The sequence below is a fragment of the Papilio machaon genome, chromosome 7 (assembly GCF_912999745.1).
Source record: "Papilio machaon chromosome 7, ilPapMach1.1, whole genome shotgun sequence".
Classification (NCBI taxonomy): domain Eukaryota; kingdom Metazoa; phylum Arthropoda; class Insecta; order Lepidoptera; family Papilionidae; genus Papilio; species Papilio machaon.
The window spans coordinates 3,949,127-3,959,617 of NC_059992.1; the positions used below are offsets into that span (position 1 = coordinate 3,949,127).

At 37.6% G+C, this 10,491-nt stretch overlaps 1 protein-coding gene across 1 annotated transcript; it reads left to right on the forward strand.

Moving 5' to 3' along the window:
• The first annotated feature begins 103 nt into the window (after positions 1-103).
• On the forward strand, positions 104-9,097 carry LOC106709502 (ATP-binding cassette sub-family C member 10). Its single transcript, XM_045678817.1, has 22 exons — positions 104-900; positions 979-1,096; positions 1,169-1,327; positions 2,019-2,268; positions 2,353-2,617; positions 2,796-3,033; positions 3,370-3,518; positions 3,702-3,821; positions 3,890-4,271; positions 4,378-4,500; positions 4,581-4,694; positions 4,930-5,109; positions 5,395-5,540; positions 5,652-6,155; positions 6,289-6,421; positions 6,558-6,731; positions 6,927-7,133; positions 7,318-7,445; positions 7,531-7,622; positions 7,755-7,949; positions 8,024-8,255; positions 8,401-9,097. Exons 1-22 carry the CDS (start codon positions 289-291, stop codon positions 8,647-8,649), a joined length of 4,770 nt encoding a protein of 1,589 aa, XP_045534773.1. The 5' UTR covers positions 104-288; the 3' UTR covers positions 8,650-9,097.
• Positions 9,098-10,491: the final 1,394 nt, after the last annotated feature.

A 10,491-nucleotide genomic window follows, 5' to 3' on the forward strand; every position in this document is an offset into this window, starting at 1 on the left:
TTGAAGTCACGTCTTTACTTTTTACCACTTGTTAACTTGTCATTATTATTTGTTATCAACTTGACATTTGTGACATTTTATTTCTGACTTCTGCAATGTTTTGTGTTTTGAGTCATTTGTCAAACATTGTGTGTATGTAATAACAGTGATTTGAGTTTTGCACATTTTTAATGTCGTTAAAATTAAAATTTACTTATTTCTACTATATTATGTGTTATCTTTTTGCCGACTCGAGTGCAATTTTAGGCAACTATTGATATGTGTTAGAAGTTCACTTACAACCTAGCAATGGAGCTCGATACAAAATTACAATGGAACTGGAAAGATATGTGCGGACCGCTGGGTTTTCAGCCTTGGATTGACGAAAGGAAAGATTTTGGGAAGTGCTTCCAAGAACTTTGTTTACAAATACCCGTATTATTTATCACAGCAATAATATCTGGATTTTATGTTGGCTACAGAAGGGAGTGGGTTATACGTGAAAAAACACAGGAGCGTGCCATTGTCTTGCGTAGTTTTGCAGTTTTAGGACTTACATTTATTCCAATTATAGAATTATACATTTTTATATCAAGCAATAAGTTTAATCTGTTTCCGGTTGATTACTTTACTGCTGGTGCATCCTGTCTCTCATGGTTAGTGCACTTTGGATACATCCTGGCACTCAAACATAGACTAGGTCCTAGCAGTCGCGGGCCATTGGGCCTAGTCCTATTGTGGGTAATGATTGTGGTATTAAATTTAATTTCCCTTCGAACAAGTATAATCACTGGATCCATTGTGGGATTCGACATTGCCAATCTATGCTGCCATATTGTTTATTTTGTCACACTTCTGCCTTCAAGTGAGTCTAGGCCAACATTTTATTCCCCTCATCTTGTTGGATCCCAACATGCAAGCGTGAGTATAAATATTGTTTTGTGTAGAATTTTGAAGATATTAAAAAAATGCATCTAAAGGGGCAATATTTATTTTTAGAGTGAGTACACACCCTTACTGCCCCATATGGATGAGGGAATTTTAGGCACAGCAATGCAAAGCACAAGTTGGTTCTCTAAATTAACCTTTTTGTGGGTAAATCCTCTTCTTGATAAAGGTAATGATTGAAAAACTATATTATATTGTACGGAATAGAATATACTAGTTAATCTAATAATTTTCATTAAAGGTTTCGAAAATAAATTAACTGATGCAGAAGAACTATATGATATACCTACAGAGTATAAATGTTCATATGTTGGTGCTAAAATGGACAAGGCATTGATTGGAAATGTAGACCAATTTCAGCAGTATGCTGAAATACCACATGAACCATTTATAGGATCTGGTAAGAAACATTCACATATAAATATGTTTTAAACACACTCTACAAAATTTTCCTGGTGTTTGTCAACATTATGTAAAATATTTTTTTTAATGTAGGGGAAGCACCAATGTTGAAACAAAGTATCCTTGTACCTAAAATGTACACTCATGACTCAATGTAGAACAATGTAAATCAGGATTCCCCTAATCCTGATTTATATTGTTCTGACACATATGTATAGTTTATTTTGCTTCTTCTACTAGACTTGCTAATATATTATTCTATAAATTGTTTATTATAAATTGAATAAGATATTCTCTTGTTTTTAGGCGCATATAAAAGATGTGATAAAATACAAAACACTATGCTCATCAAAGAAAGTTAAAATTGTTGATCTGGTTTTATCTATTTAGGTATTTTTATTGTTCCAAATGCAAACCTAAACTATAAAATCAAATGTTTTCATTGTAATGTTGTAATAAACACATTATATTTCTTTATTTCCACCGTAAATTGCGATATATAGGATGATTAACAAATTTTAGTCTGAAACAATAAGTGTGTACTTTTTGTTTTATTTATTTTAGGCCTTGAATTGTCCAATGTCAGAATTACAACAATAAATTTACCTTCATATTTTTCTGTTCATTATACTATTGCAAAATTAGGCTGAAATGAGAGATATTTTATGACAGAATAAAATATTTTCCAGGATATGGTTCTTTAAGTGAAAGTCTACCTCAAGTATCAACTCCAGTCACTCCCACATCCAGAGTCCTATTGAGGCCACAACGTCGTCAGAATGTGTCCTTACTTCGAGCTTTACACACATGCTATGCAGTACAATTTTACAGCATAGGAATATTAAAGCTTATATCGGATATGGCAGGCTTTGCCGGACCTTTGTTATTAAATAAATTAGTTACATTTGTTGAAGATGAAAGTATTGATCAACATTTGGGGTAGGTCAGCTATGCAGTAGTAATTTTTTAATTATTATTTCTAATATCTTATAATTAATATAAAAAAAAATCTTTGGTTTTAAGATATGGATATGCTGGTGGCCTTCTTGTTGCTACGGTCGTGAGTGCAGTTTTCAATGTCCATTTTAATTGGCTAATGTCATTAATAGGAATAAAAATGCGTGGTGCTATGGTTTCAATAATACTAAGAAAAACACTAAGTGTGACTTCAACGGAACTTACAAAGTCATTTTCTGTTGGTGAAATTACAAATTTCATGTCAACTGACACAGACAGAATTGTTAATTCATGTCCAAGTTTTCATGCGCTCTGGAGTATACCTTTACAGGTTTGTATTGCTATTTTTAAATTCTACTTGTGTAGTAAAAAAAAAACATTCTGTAAATAAATAACACTATAGTTCTTAGTAATTATTACATTTAATCATGAATGTCAATGTATGGAATTTATTTTCGGAGTTAATTATTTTATAATAGATATTCAACGTAATTTGTTTTTATTTTCAGTTAATTATTACACTGTTTTTATTGTACCAACAAGTGGGTGTTTCATTTCTGGCTGGAGTTGCTTTTTCAGTTATTCTTATACCTATTAACAAATTCATTGCCAACAAAATAGGTCAACTGAGCACAGAGTTGATGAGGCATAAAGACTCTCGTGTTAGTTTGATCAGTGATATACTAAGAGGTATTAGGACGATAAAGATTCACGTTTGGGAAGATTATTTTATAAACAGAGTAGCAGGTGAGTTAGTCGTTATGTTATTTTATTTATCTGATGTCTACATTGTATGATTGATGAAAAAGATAAATAAAAAAGATAATAAAAGTACTAAATAATAATTATTTTGTTATCATATAATGCTATTGGTTGCCATTAAAATGCTTTGTCACTTTACTTTAAAATTTTTAATTAATTTGAATTGAAACTGAAATAGTATTTAATTTATTATACCTTTAAATGACCTTGAAAAATATATGAAGATTATCTTAATTACAAAACTATTAACTGTTTTTAGAGTAAAAGTTCACTTTTATTGGTATTTTGATTGTTTTACATATAATTATAATCGTGGTTTAGAGGTGAGAGGCAAGGAGCTGTACTACCTGCGCGGGCGCAAGTACCTGGACGCGATATGCGTGGTGCTGTGGGCCACTACGCCCGTGTTGGTGGCAGCACTTACACTCGGCACACACGCGCTACGCTCGCAGCCGTTAGATGCTCCGACGGTATTGACCATTTATTAAACTTTTAATTGATTTCACTGAAAATTACGAGTTTTGTTTAAGAAGAGAACTAAGTAAAGTATCCCGAGTATAGTATGTACTACTGCGTTTCAGATTATTAATTACTCTATATGGGAAGAAAAATATTTTTTTTAAAGTTATGATATTATTCGACCTATATTTCAGGTATTTACTACTGTGGCATTAATAAACATGCTCATAGCTCCATTGAACGCGTTCCCTTGGGTACTCAATGGACTAACTGAAGCATGGGTGTCGATAAAAAGGATACAAAAATTTCTAGATGTAAGTAAACTTGTACATATCATTTCGAAGATTTAAAATTAATTTCTAAAAATTATATAATATTTTAGCTTCCAGACATGGACTCGGATCGGTACTACGATCGTGTTAACACAAATCACGACGAAGATAAAATTGTAATATTTAAGAACGCTACATTTACATGGGCCAAGCCCGCCACTCATCAGAAACCACAGATAAAATCTAAAAAGAATAAAGGAAAATCAACTAAGAGGTTATCAAAACGAAACATACAACAAGATTCCACTTCGTCGTCTGATACACAAGTGCAAGTTCCCTTCGCATTGAGAGATATATCATTGGAGATAGGTCGAGGCGAGCTGGTGGGCATAGCTGGCAATGTGGGCAGCGGGAAGACATCGCTCCTGCATGCAGTACTCGGGGAAATGATCAAAGTCAATGGAGATCTGCAGATACCTGAAAATTTAAATAGTAAGTTTGGACTTACAACCACACAAAGCAGTCATACTCAGATTCGTTAAGTGTTCACTAAAGAAGTGTCTTAATGTATAAAGCATTATTAATTAATGTTTTATAGGTTTTGGTTATGTATCCCAACAATCTTGGCTGGTTCGCGGTACCATACGAGACAACATATTATTTGGCAAACCATACGACGAGGCCAAGTTTCGTTCTGTTGTTGATGCTTGCGCGCTAACAGGTATATCCTTCAGGTCGCGTTTTATTATTAATTTTATTTTATAAACTTTGAATGTATTTAAACTGCTATAATTTTTTCAGAGGATCTGAACATTCTGGGCTGGAATGCATACGTCGGGGAAGGAGGCTGCACATTAAGTGGCGGTCAGCGAACTCGCATCGCTTTAGCTCGGGCAGTTTATCAGGACAAAGAAGGTATGTTAGCAGAAGTAATATGCAGTTACTTAAAATATAGTGTCACTAGCATTAGAGGCAATTTTTAAACACTTTCTAGAAATGCAAAATCCTAGTAAACATTTGTAGAAAAAGTAATTCGAGCGGTCTATCAAATATATTGTCATTTAGGAAGACGACATTTGTCAACTCTCTCATTCCGTTCGAAGAGATAGAGTAAGAGTAAGATGTAAGTGGAGGTTAATGTTGCCTGCAGTGTACTTGTTGGACGACGTGCTGTCCGGCGTGGACGCGCGCGTGGCGGCGCACATAGTGCAGCGCTGCGTGCTGGGCGTACTGCGACACCGCACGCGGCTGCTGGTCGCGCACTCGCACCGTCACCTCGCGCGCGCGCACCGCGTCATACTGCTGCACGATGGAAAACTTGTAGCACACGGTACTTTCATATTACTTCCATTATAAATAAAAACTTGTAATACATTTAAACCTTGCAATATTCAGAACCAGCTATTGAACGATCGTGATAGCTATATTATCTGTGTGAATATCGTATGATTTATTTGATGTCATCTTTCAGTGCTTTGTCTCTTATTAATCCCGCCTTCTTATATCTTTCTTACAATGTTTATAAAACAAAGTCATTTGTATTTCACCCAAATAAGTAAGCTTTCTTTCTTTTGGTGTAGAGATTGGATCGATTATATGAATTGTTTATCTGCAGGTCCTCCGGAACTAGTATTAAATGAAATAGAGGAATTTCTCCCGAGTGAAACTGATTCATTGGGTGAGGAACCCATCACGGAAAGAGAGCATAATTTAGTTGAAGAGTCTTTAGACAACATTAGCAGACAAAGTTTGGACAACGAGGTAGATAAGTTGTGAAATACTTAATTTATTAAATCTCTATTAAAATACCACGGCCAATAACCGAAATGAAAGCAATGATTAAAATAACAATATTTTCTTATTTATTTACAGGAAACAATGTCGATGGGTTCGGTCGGTTGGTGGGTGATATGTTTGTACTTGCGTTCAGTTGGCCTATTCCTTTCAGTGGCCATTGTTCTATCATTGATATTGATGCAACTCTCTCAGAACTACACCTTCCTCTGGCTAACATTTTGGATTAAAAACCGAGCGACCAACTCTACCAGTCTCAACACAGATACAATACTCGAAAGTCCGCACGAAACACAAACAGTAATGGACCACGGATTCAATATTATGGACAATGTTATACATCGTATACTAAATGGTTCTTTACCGGTTCTTCATAGTACTGACGTAACAGTGACTAAATCGCCCAAAATCCCAGATTTGCAACTAACACTAAGATATGATGATAATTTCTATTTGGAGATGTATTTTGTGTTGGCCGGTCTGAATTTGTTGTTCACTGTTATGAGAGCGTTTCTCTTCGCGTACGGAGGTGTCAAGGCCGCTGGAAGAATACATAGGATACTTGTTAACGTTATTATAAGAGTAAGTTAATGATTTTTTTTTCTAGTTTTTTTAAGAGAAAGTAAAACCAATGTTATCAATTAATTTTATGGTCTGTGTAGCATAAATATAAAAATTACTTTGTGTAATGTAACAATTAATAAACTTTTTTTAGGCCAAAGTGAAATTTTTCGACGTAACACCAACGGGTAGGATTATGAATAGATTTTCATCGGACACTTATACAATTGACGACTCGCTCCCCTTCATACTCAACATTCTACTGGCTCAGGTGTTCGCATTGATCGGTGAGATTTGTTTCTTTCTATTAATATCAATGACATTAATATTCAGAATACGCAGAATCTGAGCTGCGCTGGTTTTCATACATGGACTGTAATAATATAAACTGCGCGTAATTCTATATTATGTGTTTGTGTTCAGGAGGTGTGGCGGTGACAGTGTACGGGCTGCCGTGGCTGGCGGTGGCGCTGCTGCCGCTGGCGCTGGCGTACCACCGGCTGCAGCGCCGGTACCGCGCCGCCTCGCGCCAGCTCAAACGTCTGCAGAGCGTTGCGCTCTCACCTGTTTACGTCCACTTCAATGACACGCTAGAAGGTACGCATTAAAACCTAATTTTGGCATTTTGGCCATACAATCTAGTGAACTGCGAATAAGTTTCAATTAGACCGCCGGATTGATCACAATGTTGCCTTCGTAATGGATGATAATTGATTATTATTAATAGTTTTTATAACTGACCTATCTGTGATGTTTTTTTTATATAATTATTTTTGAACTGTTGTACTGTAGGTCTGACGGTGGTGCGTGCACTGGGCGCGTGCGGGCGGTGGGGCGAGCGCGGCGAGGAGCTGTGCGAGGGCTGGCAGCGCGCGGCGCTGTGCGGGGCGGCGGCGGCGCAGTGGCTGGCGCTGAGGCTGCAGGCCGCCGCCGCAGTCACCGTCGCCGCGGCCGCGCTCATCGCCGTGCTGCAGCGCGCCACGCATGCTGCAGATCCTGGTACCTTACTCTCTCACTACCGAACCATCTCGTATACAATTATGTACTTTAAGAACTATAGGAGTTTGTGCATTATTGTCAATACGTTGATCATCCGCTGGCTAAAAGGTTACTATCCGTGAACCGAAGGAGGTCACAGATATGAGAACCTATTTTTTTTATTTATAAATATAAAACTGTACAGGTTTGGTGGGTCTGGCAATTTCATACGCGCTGTCGCTGACCTCAGTGCTGAGCAGTGTGCTCAACTCCTTTACGGAGACCGAGCGCGAGATGATCGCCGTCGAGCGCGTCGGCGAGTACATCACACAGGTACACTAATGCTGATCTTACAAGCAATCTGCTGATTAAACTATATTTATGTTATTCTAAAACAATATTTATTACTTGCATTAAGGTGGAAAGTGAAAAGATAGACGGAGATCCGCCGCCGTACGGCTGGCCTTCGCATGGAGTTATCAGCTTCGAAGATGTTTATCTTAACTACAAGTAAGTCGAAAACACTAATGATAAAATTTTTATTAACGCAGCTGAGATGTTTAAAGAATGGGAGAATGTCTATCGCTAACAAAAAGGAATTTCAAAAGGGATGTGATGTAAAAGTGTGTCGTTTTATGTTAGCGGGGAGCGGTCTTGCGCGGCGCTGTGCGGGGTGACGTTTGCCAGCAGGCCGGGCGAGCGGCTGGCGGTGGTGGGCCGCACTGGCGCCGGCAAGAGCTCGCTGCTACAAGCCTTGCTGCGCCTCGCCACTCCTGCCGCAGGCCGCGTGCTGCTCGATGGCGTCGACGTCGCCACGCTGCATCTGCACGCGCTCAGGTACATTACAGCTACGATGAACTAGGTGGAACTACGATGGAAGCTACGCTACGTTAAATATGTTCGGTCTTTAGGTCGAGGCTAGGCGTGATACCGCAGGAGCCTTTCATCTTCTCTGGCAGCGTGCTGGAGAACGTGGACCCTCTGCGGCAGCACGGCGAGGCGGAGGTGTTGCGCGCGCTGACTGCGTGCGGCGCGCGCGAAGCCGTGGACGCGCGCGGCGGACCGCACGCGCCCGCAGCGCACCTCGCGCGCGGGCACGCACAGCTGCTCTGCCTCGCGCGCGCCCTCCTGCAGCGCTCCAAGGTACTAACGATCTGCCTATACTCTCAATCACTAATCCTCTTACTTATCCAATATTCTTTGCAACGGTCGCTTCTCTTTTGTCACGTTCTCTTTGAAAAAGTATAGACAACAATACTTGAAGGTTTAAAATATTGTATGTACACAGGTGTTGCTAGTAGACGAGGCGACGGCCAACCTGGACCAGGAGGCGGAGCGTGTGATAGTAGAGACGATCAGATATTCGTTCGCGGGCAGCACGGTGGTGTACGTGGCGCACCGCGCGGCCGGCGTGCTGCAGTGCGAGCGCGCGCTCGTGCTCGCCGCCGGGCGCGTCCTCGAACTGCGCGAACCGAACGACGCGCTCGCCGACACAGACTCGCATCTCTACAAGCTGCTCAACCCGCAACACGACTGAAGTACGCAAAAACAACTTAAAGCATTGGCAAATCCATAAACAAGTCAATACTGACTTTTAGGTTTCAGCTCCGAACAAAGTTTTACATCGATTTTACAGCCTTGATTTCCACAGTTACTGTAATTTTCAAGATTAATAATGTTGACAATGAGACATTTGAATTCGTTCTTGATTAAAAGCGAATCATCTTGTCTTTTGAGGTTAGTTTTCCAAATCTTTGAGTTATTGAGGCCAAATGACACGAACATGAATGCGCTATGCAGAAATGTTTCAGAACTTCTGTGTTCTAGTTGAGACTGACAGTTGTCTGTAATTATTTTAATTTACAATGAAATGGACATAAAAACATTAATATTTTATTTATAAATATTCTTTGTTGATTTTGTAAGATCTCATATTTAGATAGATAATAATTTGACGAACATTCAAATTTTCATCATAGTTTTTAGCCGACTTCAAAAAGAAGGAGATTATCATTTCGTCTGTAGCCTTTTTCGTTTGCAGATTTCGAAATAAAAAATAATATTTGCTCAACATTTTATTACCTCTTTTTACTAGGACATCTTATTTTGACGTCAAAAGTCATACATGTGTTTGTTATTAATTTCATTTTGATTACAAAGAATATCAGTTTTTAGATCGCCATTATGTAATTTTTTGACAAAAAATACTACTCGAGCACAATAACATGAGACCTGAGTTTGGTTACGTATAATTTAGTCTGAATATAGCATAGTAATGTTAAAAAAAATTAAAACAATATAATATTTTTGGAATCCTGCACCCAACCAACAGCGCAACAAACCTGCTTGCGTACAATCGAAGCAAGTAACATGTTATTGTTCCCGCATTGCTCTAATAATTTAATTTATACTAGCCGTCGCCCTCGACTACGTCAGCGCAAAAATTAAAACAGTAGCACATAATATGCCCACACATATCAGGTGAGAAATCCATCCAGTGAAAATCCCGTCAATATCAGCCCAGCCATTTCGGAGATTGCCCGAATCACGTGGCTTGCGGACAGACAGACAAAAATTTTAAAAATTGTTTTTTCGTAATAGGTGTCGTGTCAAATACATCACGTACACAAAATGTGTTTTTTCGATATGACATAAAGACACTCCAATTTTATCAATATCTAAGTCCATACTAACATATATTGAAAAAAAAAACACATGCTTGCCATGACTTGGTTTGAAAGAACGGTTACTAGTAAATAAAAGTCTTATCAATGAGTTTCATTTTAAATTACTTAAGCGAATTATTACATTTTCTTATTAAACGATGGAATTGATTATTAGTGACAATAAGTTTGATTACATTATTTTTCGTTTATTTATAGTACTATTGTTTTTTTTACAGTGCCTATGTTTACTTGAAAATTCATTCAGATTTTTTATTAATTTTAATTTCATTATTACCTGTTCTTTACGTGACAGGTTGTATTAAACATTCCAAAGAGTTATTGTAAATGTTGGTATTACGTTTATATACGTATGTCTGAAATTTTATAAAGCTGCGTTGTCACATTTTCCTTTCTTATAAAGCTTTATTTCTGTTCTTTTCCGAGACTTAAACAATTAATGTCCATTTTCTCACAAGACTAATAAAACAATTATACAATTATTTTGGAATAACAAAAAATAAATTGTATGAGTTATTTCTAATTGTCGAGTGCCAGTCACTACGAACTTAGTAATTAGAATATATTTTCATAAATTAAATCGTTTATTTCTTGCTTTATATTTAACGAAAGCAGTTCACTAGATTAATTCATAGCTTATTATTTACGCATTCATGTAATGTCCTTATGTACTTGTTTCCTATATAATTTAAGTA